Genomic DNA, 16,975 nt, shown 5'->3' with positions numbered 1-16,975 from the left:
GGTCCCCAGCACCCATGCAAAAGCCAAGCCTGGAAGCATGTGCTATCATCCCAGCAGTAGGAGAGTGGGAAGGGGCCGGGGATGTACTAGAGTCTAGTGCCATTAAGGTAATTAAGCTGAAGAGTGGAAGTAGCAGACATGACTCTGCAGCAGATACAGGATCAAAGAAAAGCTCCGGTAACAAGAGCAATGTTGCATTCTCAAGGAGGATTTGAGTCGTATGACCCTGATTCAGCATGACTTTTACAGATTTCCTTGGAAAAACCTAAAATCCTCTTAAGCACTCAATGTTCACACTAACTTTAGAAGCAAAAATGCCCAATTAATGTCTGTATTAGCTTTAAGTGTTACATAAAGAATAAATTTTATTCAAAACTTGAACATATTTCTTACCCTTCCCAGCCACAGAACTGATGGCACTTCTGCTGTACCTCTCCTAACTTCGGTTGAGTTGTTACTTGAGTTACTCCTTTAACAGTTATTCCTTCCAAGAAAATAGCTCCCTTTAAAGAAAGAAAAGAGAAGAAAATTACGATAGATATATATGTGTACAAATATATACACACACACATAATTAGAAGACAAACATGTTTACAAAGAAATAAATAAATCAATTTCTTTTCACAAACCTAAGAAAATTCAGACTGAACAGTAATGGCCTGTCCCACCTGCCATACTAGTGACTTCTCTCACCCACCAGTTACAGAGGGGCTCAGGCAAACGGCAACAATTCTCAGGCTACCTTAGGCTATATAATAAGACCCAGTCTCAAAGCTAAAGAAACCAAAGGGTATACTCTAGGAAAGCCTATAAATTATAATCTTCTAGGCTTGGGTTTTTATAGTTTTTACAATTTAAACATTAGTCTAAATGTATATTAAATTAGTTTCCAGCATATCAGCGAGCTACTGCCATTAGTATCAATAAAACTAAACTAGTATCTACAATTCTGGCTGATAATGTCATTAAAGAATAAGAAAATCTGGTCTACAAGTTGCAAAATTCAACCTTCTGGCCAAGATGTAGCAAGCAAGGCACTTGGAAAGAGGAAGAAAAATATTACGAATGATTGAGATAGGATAGATAGATAGATAGATAGATAGATAGATAGATAGATAGATAGATAGACAGACAGATGATAGATAGATGGATAGATAGATGATAGATGGATAGATAGAGAGACAGACAGATAGATAGATGGATAGATAGATGATAGATGGATAGATAGATAGACAGACAGACAGATAGATGGATAGATAGATGATAGATGGATAGATAGATAGACAGACAGATAGATGGATAGATAGATGACAGATGGATAGATAGACAGACAGATAGATGGATAGATAGATGATAGATGGATAGATAGATAGACAGACAATGTGTGTGTGTGTGTGTGTGTGTGTGTGTGTGTGTGTGTGTGTGTGTGTGTAGAAAACTATTACAATTGTTTAAGATCGACCAGACATGGGCTCCCTCTTGTGGCATGGATCTCTAGTTGGATCAGTCACTGTTTGGCCACTCCCACAAGTTCTGTACATCTTGCAGGCAAGGTAAATTGTAGGCCAAAGGTTTTGTGGCAAGGTTGGTGACCCAGTCCCTCCACTAAAGCCTGGACTGGTTACTGAAGATGGTCAGTTCAGACTTCATAGTCTCATTACTCAGAATCTTCACTAGAGTCCCTCGTAGATACCAGGGAGTTTCCATTGCACTGTTTCTTCCTCGCCCCTAAATACCCCCCAGATTCTGTTCTTCTCCTTCCATCCCCCATCCCCTCCCATTCTCATCCCCACCAACCCCCAGTGCACCCCCAAAATCTATTCCATTTGCCCTTCCCAAGGAGGTCCATGCACCCCTCCTTAGGCCCTCCTTGTTACTTAGCCTCTCTGGATCTGTGGACTGTAGCACAATTGTCCTGTAGTTTACAGCTAATGTCCACGTATAAGTGAGTACACACCATGTCTTTCTGGGTCTGGGTCACCTCACTCAGGATGACTTTTTCTAGTTCTACCTATTTACCTGCAAATTTTATGTCATTGCTTTTAACAGCTGCATAATACTCCATTGTGTAAATGGAACACATTTTCTTTACCTATTTCTTGGTTAAGGGTCATCTAGGTTGCTTCCAGTTTCTGGTAATTATGAATAAAGCTGCTATGGATATAGTTGAGCAAGGATATAGGATGGAGGGTCCTTTAGGTATATGCCCAAGAGTGGTATGACTGGGTCTCAAGGTAGATCCATTCCCAGTTTTCTGAGAAACTACCATATTGATTTCCAAAGTGGCAGAACGAGTTATCGCTCTGAGAGCGTTCCCCTTGTTCCACACCCTCACCAGCACGAGCAGCACTTGTGTTTTTGATCTCGGCCATTCTGACAAGTGTTAAGATGGAACCTCAAAGTAGTTTTGATTTACATTTCCCTGATGACTAAGGATGTTGGACATTTCTTAAGTGTTTCTTAGCCATATGAGATTACTCTGTTGAATTCTGTTCAGATCTGTGTCCCATTTTTAATTGGAGTATTTGGTTTGCTGATATCTAGTTTCTTGAGTTCTTTATATACTTTAGATGTTAGCGCTCTGTCATATATGGAGTTAATAAAAATCATTTCCCATTCTCTGGCCTGCTATTTTGTCCTGCTGACTTACAGAAAGTTTTCAGTTTCATGAGGTCCCATTTATCAACTGTTGATGTTAAGAGCCAGAGCCATTGGTGTTCTGTTCAGGAAGTTGTCTCCTGTGGCAATACATTCAAAAGAATGCATTCTCCACTTTCTCTTCTATTAGATTTAGTATATCTGGTTTTATGTTGAGGTCTTTGATCCACTTATGTTGAGTTTTGTGCAGGGTGATAGATATGGATCTATCTGCATTCTTCTACATGCCTACATCCAGATAGACTAGCACCATTTATTGAAGATACTTTCTTTTTTTCCATTGTATATTTCTGGTTTCTTTATCAAAAGTCATGTGTCTCTTATATTTAATTAAACTCCAAATCTGCTTTGAAAAGAAACACACCCAAGGTTGTTACATATGCTAATCAATCAAGCACTCTACCAGTCCCTTGGTGTAACTTTTAAGATTCTTCCCACTGGCAAAGATATAGAAATAAACCTTTCAATTGTATCACATCTCAATTTCAATTTACACATCTCATTGTGTAAATCAGAAACTTATTTTTTTAAAAATCAAATTTTTTCATAATTTTATTAATCATATATGCTCAAATTAATATTGCTTTTTAAAAGTGTATTTGAAAAGCCAGACATCATGGAACATGACTATAATCAAAGCACTAAGAAGACACAAGATGATTTCCAAATCCAGACCAGTCTGGGTAAACAGGGCATGTGAGATGGCTCAGGGTGTAAAGGCCCTTTCAACAAAGTCTAAAGACACGAGTTTGAGCCCCAGAATGGTGTGGAAGGATAGATAGGACTCCAAGTTGTCCTCTGACCTCCTACAAATGTGTCATGGATGTGCACATGTGTGTCCACACATATGCACACATACAAATAAATGTTTTTAAGAAGCATGTCTACATGTAAGCAACTACATACCTATACATATATTTATGTATATATTTGTAAGGAAAGAGTATGTGTGTGTGTCTGTATGCATACAAATGTGTCTGAAGGCGGCTATATATGTGAGTATATACATATGTAGGCCCCCATGTACACACAACTAGATAAGTAAATGTTTTCTTTAAAAGGGGTAAGCACCTACAGACACATATTTGGGAGTGGGAACATGTATTTATATGTGTGCATGCATGTGGAAGCCAGCTTTCTTCAATCATTGGGGGGGGGAGGGGGATAGCATATGTACACATAAGTCATGAGTTATACATGCATATATCTATATATAAAATATGTATGTATGTTTGTCCACATGTGAGGACAAATGAATTATGACTCACTTCATCACCTGCTGTCTACTTATATTCTAGGACCTCACTGAATCTGAACTCATCATAGATTAGGCTGGCCAGCAAATGAGCTCCAGAAATCCACCTGTCGCTGCCCCCTCAGCTCTGGGATTATAAATGTGCACTGGCACACTCAGGTCTTGTGTGGGTGCCAGGAGCTAACACTTTTACCAGCTGAGCCAATCTCTCTATCATCTTTTGAGTCAGTCTGTCACCAAAGAGTTTGTCAATTCAGAAAGAATGGCTGGCCAGCAAACCCCAGAAATCTGTCTCCTAAATCCATGAAACCATAGACATGCACTACTATAAATGGCTTTATGAACATATGCGTGTGTATGTGTGTATGTATGTATGTATGTATGTATGTATGTATGTATGTATGTATGTATACATATATGTGCACATGCATCCGAGTCCCTGGAAGTGAAGTTACATAACAGTTGTGAACTGTGGATGCTGGAACTGAGCCTGGGTCCTCTGTCGTAGTAGTAAGTGCCCTTAACTGTTGAGCCATCTCTCTAACACCACTTTTTAAATTTTATATTCCAGTGCTTATCTGCTTGGCTTTTCACATGGTGCTGGGAGCAGAATTCAATCCTCACATCCTGTATAAGTACTAACTGAATGAGTTATCTCACTAGCTTGACAATGAGTTAATTTTGAAAATATTTCTCTTTTCAAGCCAGTGTAAATTGGTCTTATAGTCTTCAAGATGAAAAAGTATAAGTACAATTAAGTTTCTAAGAATTTAGAGGAAATAACTAAAATATCAGCTACATTATTTATATAAAGTAGTCAAGGCATTTTTCCCCTCCTTGTTTATGAACTACTGTCAACCAATATATGAGTTGTAGTGCCTACTGGTCAACCACGATACATCTTAATTACTAACTTCATTAAAAAAACTTCATTTCCTCCACAATTCTGTCACTTTCCCTTTGGTCTACTCCAAGAAGGTCTATGTATAAGAAGTCCTCTCAACAGATCTCTCCCACTTCAGGAAAGATGAGGACAACTCAACACTACCACTTTTTATTAAACACAGGATCTTAAGTATCTCACCCTTACCTGCAACTACGTAGCAGAGGATGGCTTTGAACTCCTAAATTGTAGAATCAGCACACTTCACTATGCACCACCTATACAGTGCTAGAGAATGATCCCAATTTCCATGCATATTTGTCAAGTATTAAACCAAATTAGTTGTAGCCACAACCCAACTCCTAATATTTCATTACTTTTATTGCTAGAAGATTAAGAAAAGGTGCCTAGAGAAGTGAAAGTCTTCTGAATTGTATGTAATACAAAGGAAATACCACCTCTGGTGGAGAATAGCTACATTGACTGTGACTATTTTGTAAAAACATTCTCACTGGTTAATAAGTAACATACCCAAGTTTATTATTAACACTAAACATATTTAGTAGTTTATAAACTAATCTCAATATAGCATCTAAGAGTTCTTTGATTTACATAAGAAACAGAACCAGAATGAAATTTCATAACTCCAGCCCTTTTAAGACTGCTGGGCTGCAAGGTGGTTAAGTGTTGCCAAGCCTGACAACTTGAGGTTGGAAGGAACGAGTCACACAAGTTGTCCTTTCACTCCCACCATGATATGCAAAGCCCCTCCACCCAAAGAATAAATAATTTTGTAAGACAAAATTTTAAGTTCCATTTCTAGCTAAAGTTTAACAGTGAGACATAGTGAGACAGGCTATCCCTATCTCAGCATCAGAGGCCCTGACAGGATGACTGGAGATTTGAGACCAGCCTGGGTCTCACAGTGAGATCCCACCACACCTGCCTTATGCTGTTACTTAGTGGGTTTAAGGTAGAATCAAAATTTCATAAAATCAGAAGACATTATTATGTTCTTCAACACACACACACACACACACACACACACACACACACACACATACATATATATATATAATATATATATATTATATATATATAGAGAGAGAGAGAGACAGACAGACAGACAGACAGACATGACAGAAATATAGCCTGTGGCAGTTTGAATATGCTTGGCATAGGGAGTGGCACTATTAGGAGGTGTGTCCTTGTTGGACTAGGTGTGGCTTTGTTGAAGGAAGTGCGTCACTGTGGAGGTGGGCTTTGGGACCTTCCTCCTAGCCATCTGGAAGACAGTCTGCTCCAGGCTTCCTTTGGGTGAAGAAGTATAAATCTGCTTCTCCAGTACCATGCCTGTCTGGACGTTGGTTGCTGTGTTTCCTGCCATGATGATAATGGCCTGAACCACTGAACCTGTAGGCCAGCCCCAAGTAAATGTTGTCCTTTATAAGAGTTGCCTTGGTCATAGTGTCTCTTCACAGCAATTGAAACCCTAATACAGAGCCAATATCCTACAATAAGTTTAAACAGAAATACAGAGCAGTATGGTATTTGGGAGCCACCATGGTGGCTCAGCAGATAAGGGCACTTATAGTTTGCCTGACAACCTGACTTTGACCCTCAGGATCCAAACACACATAGTAAGAAAAGAGAACTGACTCCTACAAGTTGTCCTCTGACTTCCACAAGCATGCTGTGCCATTCCCACACCAAGGTATTTAAACATGCACACCCACAAAATAAGTAAATAAATGTAATTTAAAAGAATAAAAGAGTATTACAGTATTTGTGAACATTACCAGTTTTAAGCGCTCTTTTCTCCTTTTCCCAAAGGAAGCACTGGACCCTGGTTCTGAGTCCTTTTTTCCATCCTCATCCTCGTCTTCTTCATCATCATCTTCAAAACACCAATCTGGCAATACAGGTGGTGGTGGTGCTTCTTCTATATCTCCATAGCGACGAAAAAGTTCCTTCAAATAATCACCCTTATAGATTCCTGGTGGTCTGGCTTGGGCAAAAGTAGCAACTGCTGCTTCAATGCTATGGAAACAATTATTTTCCCACTAGTATCCATTTAATGTAGACTTATCAATTATTAAATCATACTCAAGGTACCACAAAAAGTATAACTGGATTATATAACAGACAAATATAAGTCTGTCTTCACCTGCAAAGCTTTCAGTCAATGATAAACTAATTCTAAAAACACATACCCATAGTACACTGTAACATATGGTACACATATATCGTCTACATGGCCCACTATAATATATGGTCACTATAATACATGGTACATTCTAATATATTATATACTATCATATTTAAAGCACATTGACATGACTGCTTATGACAGACATGGCTAGCCAATGAAAGAAATTAATAGAATACTGAAGGTCAAGGTCTCTAAAAGAAAACTTGGGTCAAGAAAATGTGAATGGCAAGTGAACATACACAATGTTCATCAGAAACCACCAATAGCCCTAGGCCCCAAGATTACACATCTTGGAAGAACACTAGCCACTGGCCGGATCTGGCAAAGGAGTCTGATGCTACTGTGCACAGTACTCTGAAAGGCCAAAGCTGAAAAGTACACAACGTAGACAGCCATTGAGTATAAAAGAACAGAACACATTCAGATTAGTGTTTGCCTGACTGCATTCCAAAAAAGGACCTAATGTGTAAAAGGTTTTAGAAACATAAACAATGATCCTAGAACAGGAATAAGAAAATTCCGTTAGCAGTATCCTAGTCTCATAGGAATTTCAAGTAATTGGAATCTAATCCTTTAAAATCTGAAAATATAATTCACAAATAACAAGCTCAATAAAGACGAGACTTGTTTAAATAGATTAATGCCATCCTAAAACGCTTCCTTCATAGAGCATTATAGCTTTCCCTAGTTCTTCTCAGCCAGAGAAGAGAAACTTTAAAGGAAAACAGACCTTTCCAAAGCTGATTACAAATCCAAACATCTGAGATCCAATCTCTGTTAACTCCAAAATACGAGAAAAATATGAAAAGGAAATATATCATCTACAGGATTCATAAGCATCACAAATTGTTCATGTATCTTCTTCCACTATAACAACACTATTTAATATACCTCCAATCCATTTTTTCCACCAAAAAGGCACATATAAGGAAACCAGTGCGGTTGAAGCCATGGGTGCAGTGAACACCTAGGAGAGAAAGTAGCTTCGTGTTAAACTCAATCACTTCAAATGCCACAGAGTTTTAAAATGACAAATTTACTTTAAAATATTTCAGTTTATTTAAGTACACTACATATTCATACATTTTAAAAACTCAAAATATTCCTTATAACTTAATAGTTTGTCAATTTAGATTGCTTAGAGTGTAACAGAGCACTAGACAGAAATCTAAAAATACACTGGTGTATTAGTTTAAACTCTCTACTGTCTAAATTTGTCATTAAAATTTTTCAAGATTTTGAGTTTCAAACACACAACTCAGAAAGGAAGGGCACAAAAATACAAGACAACTATATTCCAGATATTCCAGAAACATTGGTGTAGTTTCCCAAGCTTTCTTTATGATCAATGTGAAATACAGTCAAACTACATTGGAAAAGAAAGTCTAAACCAGACTGGGGGGAAAATGTGTATAAAATCAACTGAGGACTGACAACGGTTGACTGTAGTCAACTAAGTGTGGGAGTCTGAACGAAACTGGCCCCACATGCTCACAGGAGAGGCATTATTTAAAAGGATGAAGAGGTGTGGCCTTGTTGGAGAAAGTGTGTCACTAGCATGGCCTTTCAGGTTTCAGAAAATCAAGCAGGTCCAGAGTCCTCTCTGTTGCCTATGGGTCCAGATGTAGAACTCTCAGCTACCTGTCCAGCACCATGTCTGCCTGCATGCTGCCATGCTTGTCAACAAGACAATGATCACTAAACCACTGAACCTGAAAGTCAGCCCCAATTGAGTGTTTTCCTTTGTAATAGAGTCGCCATGGTCGTGGTGTCTCTTCACATCAACAGAACACTAAGACGGCTGCAGATAACTGATTGACTAATGGGTGTACACTATTTTGAAAGAGCTTTAGAAACCAACTGAGTCTACCTTCACATGGGGCTTATACTATTTTAAAATAAATATTTATAAGAAAGAAACATGGAAAACAAATTTATTTTTCCTAAACCCTCTTTCAGAATATATTCAAGATCATTTTTCTGAGCATGGTGATACGCCCTGTAATCAAAGCATTAGGAAATATAAGGAAGAGAATCAGAAGTTGGTCATCTTAAGCTACACAGCAGCAAGGCTACAGGAGACCCTGTCTCAAAAGGAAAGAAAGGGGCATGGGGGGTGGGGGTAGAAAAAGAGGGAAAGGGAGAGAGGGAGGAGAAGAGGAATGGAAGGGCTCATTGAACAGCTCTGAGTTTTCGTCCCACTTTTCATCCTAGCACTTGAGAGGCTGAGGCAGGACTAGTCCAAGCATGATGCCACTCCAGGATATATGACCATGTCTATTAGCACGAAACAAAATACAAAGTTTTAAAATAGTAATTAAAAGTCCTACGGACATTACTAGCATGAACATCCCTGCCAGATCTACTTCTCGCCTACAGACTCCAAATGAACTCCCACAGAAGCCAGGTGTGATACCCCACACCGATAATCTGACTGTTTAGGAGAATGAAGCAGGAGTTTGGTGAGTCGGAGGCCAGTCTAAGGCACAAAGCCACATCCCAATTTTAAAGGTGGTGGCAAGACAGCTCAGCAGAAAAAGGTTTTTGCCACAAAGCATGTTGACCCTTTGGTCTCCATAGTCCACGTGGTAGAAGGAGAGAACCAACTCCTGAAAATGCCCTCTGACCTCCACATACTTGCTATGGCACGCCACTACACACACACACACACACACACACACACACACACCCCATTACACAGACACACACACTACTACACACATGCACACACACACACTACTACACACACACATACACACACACCATTACACACACACACTACTACACACACATGCACACACACACACCACTACACACACACACCATTTCACACACACACGCACACCACTACACACACACACCACTACACACACATGCACACACACACACCACTACACACACACACACGTGCACACCACTACACACACATGCACACACACACCACTACACACACACACGTGCACACCACTACACACACATGCACACACACACCACTACACACACACACGTGCACACCACTACACACACATGCACACACACACCACTACACACACACACGTGCACACCACTACACACACATGCACACACACACACAACACACACACACACGCACACACACACACACAGAGTATAAAAGCATGCTTAACTACTAAGGTAGACTATTTAGGCACGGAGTTCAACCTCCAGCATTGTGGTGCATTCTCATAATCCCAGTCCTTGGGAGGTAGAAGCAAAATGATCCTGAGTCCCAGGTCACTATAGGCTACAAAGAGCCTATCTCAAAAACCTGAATAAAGCAGTATCACTGTCATCTCATTTCTACATGTAGATTTCTCTACTAATAGTTAAAATGACTATTAGTTGAGCAAAATCAATCATTTCTACCTCCATAGAATCACTAATATTAATAAAATCTTTTGTATGAATAATTCTCAAAAAATAAGGATACAAAGAAAGCACAGCTACTAAGAATATGTTCAAATGTAAATACAGTAACCAGCAAGCACATATGGCAAACTATAAACCAATCAGGGGCATGGAATATCCTAAGAAAGTAAATGTCAAATGCAGTTCAACAAAACCCTCTAGAGGCCAGTGGGCTGTCCCAACAGGTCAGAGGGTAAAAGCGCTCGGTTGCAGCCTGACAGTCTGTCTGTACGTACAGTCGGCCTTTTTTTGGGGGGGGACGGGGTCTCTTTATGTAGACTTAGCTGGCGAAGAATTGCTATGTAGATCGAGTTAACCTCAAATTCATACTGATTGCCTCCTGAATGTTGGCATGGAATTAAAGTAGTACAACACCATACCCAGGCCAACAGTACCTTTCTAAAGTTGGTTTCTCAAAACACAATCCAACAATGTCCACATATGAAATTTTGTTGTTGTATCTTGTCTCTCTAGTTATCTCTTTTTACAAGCTATTTTAAAAGTTTCTTAGAGAAATAAGTCATTTTCTTATAAAATATTCTATACCCTAAATTCCTCTGCTTGCTTTCCCATGGTATTAATCACAGCTTATATAAACTATTTGAGTGCACAGTGGTTTATGTCTTGAAGGATTTTTCCCTTCCATTTTGGAAATGTTATTTTGGGGATAGAATTCACATCTAAACATGTTTTATGTTTATATTTCATATAAACCTAGCCTGAACGTAATACTGTAGAACTACTCTTACAAACTTTAACTACAGTTTCAGTGTGGAATGTCCTATGTGGGCTATCATAACTATATCAAAAAGTTTGTGGTTTCAAAACATGTTAGATTTGGGATTTTCAGAGTATTGATGCTCAACATATAAACTGTTTCTTTATCTATTACATAGCCCATGAATTTAGACCAGAAACATAAATAAATTCTATTATTCTGATACATTCTAGCACTTTAGACAGGAATGTTGTGCAGAAGGCTGTGTGCTTCACAGTACACAGGAAATACCTATTGCTACAGTTTTTTTTTTTCTTTTTCTATGTGTATGTATGTGGAGACCAGAGATGTCCCACACCCTATCCCAAAACATCAAAATTTAAAAAGACAGTTTAGATGAAGTGAGGAAATCCAAAAGAGGACTGGTTTTAGTTGACATTAAGGAATTTTTAGGTATTCTTTTTTGCAAACTAATTGCATGCTGATTATATAAAAACCAAATGCCTTAACAATTAAAGACTCTAAAATAGTGAAATAACATGACATCTATGATTTCCTTTAGAATACACAGAAAATGGCAGGGAAGATGAATCAGTTGGAAAAATCCCCTGCCATACAGGCATGAGTTCAGATCCCCAGCACCAATATAAAAGCTGGATCCAGCATACATCTCTAACCCCAGCACTAGGGGATACAAACAGGCAGATCCCTGCTCAGAGGCCAGCTTTGCCAGCCAAACTGATGAGCTCCAGGTTAGGAAGAGACCTCCTGCCTTGACCTCTACAAATACACACATCCATATAAACATGTACATATGATACACACCAATTAACTAATTAATTAAAGCTAATAAAAAATACTAAAAATGAATGGAGATGAAAATATCAGCAAAATAGTATTACTGGGTGTATAGTGTTTCACTTCACTTACATATGAGGCTTTATTTTACTTGTTTGTGAATTTCTATAACAAACAAAAACCAAGACTGTCCTCAGGAAACCAACCTACCTATAAGCTCAGGTGGGCTTCTTTCATTAAACCTCTCACACAGGCGAATGAATGTTTCCGTGTTCTCAGTAGTGGGGCACTCACCATGTCTGAGAACACAAAAGGAAGTTTCTTTGAAAAGAGATTCAAACCTCAATGAAAGATTTCACTTTCAATAACTTACATCTTACCCTTTACACTGAAGTTTGATATACTTGATTCCTTCTTTTTCTATGTCATTTCTGTCATAGAACCTTGAAGTATTTGTCAGATCCACCAACAAGCTCATTTTAACCTTTAAAAAGAAAAAAGGCAGATTTGCTATTTACTACAGTTATTCCAACAAGATGGGTAAGAGTCAAGACTAGAGCTCATCCACTGCATGCTCATGGCTACCAAGCAGCTGACAATGAAAAGTACCTTCTAAACTAAGAAGCCAAGCATTCCAGACATAAGATCCAAGCAGGCACTTAGGGAAATAACCCGAAGCTAAAAAGGGCAGCAAGTATAAGCAAAACAGATTCCCACTCTCGACATTCCAAATGTGAATACACAAGGGAAAACACGGCCACATTCCTCTCTATCTCTGGTCTATATCTCTGATGTTGATATCTATATATAAATCTATACTTCAGAGGCCTGACGCTTAGAAGCAGACCGCGTTGTTCTGAAAGAGCACAGCTCTAGCTCCCGGTACACATCACCCCAGGTTTAAAGTAGCCACCACAACCCCATATATATCTATTCACCATACTATATCTCAGTCTTAAAATATGTAAGAAGCCATTCATGCCATAAGTGTGTTTCTTTTCTACTTAGTTAATTCTTCTATTTTATGAAAATACACTAATGCCTAGAACTATATTCCCTTTAAAGAAGCAGAGTAAAAAAAACAAAAACAGAAGCCAAGTGTAGTAACACACACTTCAATCCTAGCACTCGTGAGCCAGAGGCAGACAGAACTCTTGAGTTTGAGGCTAGACTAATCTGCAAGTTCTAGGACAGTCAGGGCTACATGGTGGGGTGAGGGGATGAAAAGAGACTCTTCTGCAATTTGTTAAGCCCTTCCCGATCTGGAGAGGGCTGGGTGGGCCAAGTGCTTGCTCAGCAAGCATGAGCACCTGAGTTCGGATCCCTAGCACCCACTACAACAGGCAGGTGTGGGAACACACCTGTACTCCCTGAGCTGGGAGGCGGAGACAGGACGATCCTCCTCGGGGTTTTGTTGTCCAGCTAAGTCTAGCCAAAGCAGCAAGCTCCAGGTTCAGTGAAGGACATTGTCTCAAAAAAATAAGTTGGAGACTGACAGAGGAAGTCATCAGACATCAACCTCTGCCCTCTGCACGTATATCTCTCTTCCTGGATATCAGAAAGAAACAAGATAAGGGTTTGGAAATAAATTAAAATCCTAACTTCATTTTCAATAAAATCAAGAAGCATATATAATCTAAGGGTTTGGTTTTGTTTTTTTTTTTTTAATGTAGTTCCGAAGCCAGGTACACAGGAGAAACAGGATTTCAAAGTCATCCTCAACTGTATAGCAACTTTGGGCAGAGACTGAGCCACATGACACCTTGTCCAAAAAAATTCCTAAATAAAATTAAATAGAGGGGAAAGAGAAAGAGAAGAAATTTATTCCTGAACTCCAGAAAAAGTTCACATATCTTCCACAATATCCTATCACACATAATTTGTAAGAATAGCAAGAAAATATAATCAAGGAAACTGAAGCTGGATTGGGTAACCTACCAAAAGCCCTACAAATCTAGAAGTGTTAAGTCCACCACTTAAACAAATAGAAATATAAAGTCACATGATCGTTTCATCAGATGCAGAAAAGGCTTTTGACAAAAATGCAACCTTCCTTCAAGATAAAAGTTCAGGAGAGACTAGTGATAAAAAGAGAATACGAACCCCAGCCAGCACCTGAGGCAGAGGCAGGCAAATCTCTAAATTCAAGGGCAGCCTGGTCTACCAGAAGTTCCAGATCACTCAGGGACACACCAAGAAACCCTGTCTAGAGGGGATTTAAGAAGAAAACAAAACAACAACAACAAAGGACATAGAAGCAAGCCAACAACAAACATGAACAAAAACAGAGAGAAACTCCAAACATTTCCACTAAAACTAGGAACAAGACAAGGACATTCACTCTCTCCATATCTACTCCATATAGCATTGGAAAGTCTTCACTAGAGCAATAAGGAGATACAGGGTAACACTTGGAAAGGGAGAAAGAAGTAAGGTATCCTGATTTGCAGAAGATTTAATATATAAAACATCCTAAAAACTCCTCCAGGAAACTTTCTCTGCTGAAAAACACTTTCAGCAAAGTAGCAGTATACAAAATTAATTCATACACACACAAAATTCAGTAATCTTCCTTTATACAATTGACAGATATCCTAAGAAAGTAGGGAAATGGTACCCCTCATAGTAGCTTCAAAATGTGTGTGTGTGTGTCTATGTCTGTGTCTGTGTATAACACATACTCACACACACACACACACACACACACAAAATACACATAAGTGAAAAACTTGTACAATTAAAATTTTATGACACTGAAGACAGAAAATGAGGAAGACATCAGAAGATGGAAAAATATCCCATGTTCATGGATCAGAAGAATTAATATTATTAAGTGGCCACCCTACCAAAGCAGTCTACATAGTCAATGCAATTCCCACCAAAATTCCAACACAAATTTTTCACAGAAACTAAAAAAAAAAAAAAAAATCTTCAATTTCAATTTGGAAACACACACATACAAACATATACAAATGGCAAAACAAAGAAAAAAGAAAAGAAACAATGAATTAAAACAATCCTGAATATAAGCACTCCTGGAGATCAAAGCACCGTGCTCCACCTCAACTGTACTCAGCAACTGTAGTAAGAACAGCATGGTACTGCATAAGAAGAGACACACTGAACAATGGAATTAAAGACCCAGACATATTTCTACACACCAATGGGAAGCTGATTTTTATTTTTTAACAAAGAAGCCAAAAATAAACAAAGGAGAAAAGACAGCATCATCAACAAATGATACTGGTCAAACTGCACAGCCATGCATAAGAGAATGCAAATAGATCCATACCTATTACCTGCATAAAACTCAACTCAAAATGGATTAAAGACCTCAACATAGACCTTATACCCTAAATCTAATAGAAGAAAAAGTAGGAAATAGGATTGAACTCATTTACACAGAAAAGAATTTTTTAACGGGACATAACAGCACAGACAATAAGAATAACAATAAATGGGACCTCATGAGATTGAAAAGCTCTGTGTGGTAAAGAATACTACCATTCAGAACAGAGTAGTAGGTTATGGAATAGGAAAAGATCTTTAACAATTAAACATCTGATAGAGGATTCTTATCTAGAATACATGAAGAACTTTAAAAACTGAACATCAAGAAATCAATTTAAGGGGTTGGGGATTTAGCTCAGTGGTAGAGCGCTTGCCTAGCAAGCGCAAGGCCCTGGGTTCGGTCCCCAGCTCCGAAAAAAAAGAAAAAATAAATAAATAAATAAATAAATAAATAAATAAATTTAAAAATGAGGTACAGAATTAAGTATAAAGTTCTTAAAAGATAAAATAAAAACAGCTGAGAAACAGTAAAAGAAATGTTCAACAGCATTAGTCATGAGAGAAATGCAAATTAAAATGACCTTGAGATTTCATGTTACACCAGTCAGAATGGCCAAAATCAATAAAACAATGCTGGTGAGGATACTGGGAAAGGGGAATGCTAACTCATTGCTGGGGTAATGCAAACTGGATAGAAATCAGTGTGGCAATTCCTCAGGAATCTGGGAATCGTTCTACCTTAAGACCCATACTACTCTTAAGCATATCAGTGAAGAACTCTACATCCTATTACAGAGACTCATCCATGCAATGCTGTTCTATTCATAAATAGCCAGAAATTGGAAGTAGCCTAGATATCCACCAACTGATGGACGTATCATAAAAATGTGTACAATTCCACAATGGAATGTTATTCGGCCATTTATAAAATGAAACTGGCCAGTAAATGGATGGAGCTAGAATAATCCAACATGAGGGAGGTAATCCAGACTCAAAAAGACGGCTATTGTATGTTGTTCTCTTATAATAATGTAGCTATTTGTTTTAAGCTTTTAATATGTTTGCCATAGTCTGAATAACCACAGAGATTAGGTACCTAATAAGGGACCAGTAAGAAGGAGAGAACCTCACAAAGAAGAGGAGATAGAATATAGTGTTGTGGAGAATTAAGAGATACTAGAATAGGAGAATTAAATAGGGAGGAAGAGAAAAAAGAGAAAAGGAAAGAATATAACTAACTACCACTAAAGTCAATTTCAAAAATCATATGGAACCGACTACTGTAGAAGCATCCAAAAATATACACATATATAAGGAATCTATCAATGAGAAATCTCATCTCAAAAACAGAAAGGTGGACGGTACCTGAGGACCATACCCAAGACTGTCTTCCGGCCTCTGTGCCCATGAACACACATATATCCCTCACTTACAGAAAAGCCCTAGAACAAACCAAGAGGGGAGTACTACAAGAGTAGCAAAGCGCTTTGCTTCTTACCTTCAGACTCTTTAGATAATTTGAGAGCATACTGGGATGGAACCGGTTTTCTTCAGCAACTTGACTATCATATCTTGGCCCCAGCATTGTCTTTAGAGGTAAGAATCTTCCTAAACATTAATAATAATTTATTAATAATAGATAATAATTTCCATTATTTAAAAAACTAAAACTCTATTCCAAAACTGCCTTCTTAAAATAATAAAGCACAGTCTCACATATCCCAGGCTGGCCTT

General features: G+C 38.4%; 1 protein-coding gene across 9 annotated transcripts in view; it reads right to left on the bottom strand.

Annotated features, from left to right (window-relative positions):
* Rngtt (RNA guanylyltransferase and 5'-phosphatase) overlaps nt 1–16,975 on the bottom strand; it is a 206,270-nt gene that overhangs the window by 176,784 nt on the left and 12,511 nt on the right. For 6 of the 9 annotated variants that reach the window (NM_001107923.2, XM_063287587.1, XM_063287586.1 and 3 more), the window contains exons 2-7: nt 16,740–16,849; nt 12,331–12,434; nt 12,161–12,249; nt 7,900–7,975; nt 6,596–6,836; nt 394–503 (exon numbers count right to left, since the gene is read on the bottom strand). In NM_001107923.2, the coding sequence (NP_001101393.1) occupies nt 394–503; nt 6,596–6,836; nt 7,900–7,975; nt 12,161–12,249; nt 12,331–12,434; nt 16,740–16,849 (730 nt within the window). Of the gene's footprint in view, nt 1–393; nt 504–6,595; nt 6,837–7,899; nt 7,976–12,160; nt 12,250–12,330; nt 12,435–13,311; nt 13,499–16,739; nt 16,850–16,975 lie in introns of those variants that run through there. The other 3 variants (XM_039109823.2, XM_039109824.2, XM_039109825.2) reach the window with 3 other exon arrangements.

This window comes from Rattus norvegicus, chromosome 5 (assembly GCF_036323735.1).
Source record: "Rattus norvegicus strain BN/NHsdMcwi chromosome 5, GRCr8, whole genome shotgun sequence".
Lineage (NCBI taxonomy): Eukaryota > Metazoa > Chordata > Mammalia > Rodentia > Muridae > Rattus > Rattus norvegicus.
Note: the sequence above shows the minus strand (reverse complement) of the source record. Positions and strands in the feature narration are given on the sequence as shown.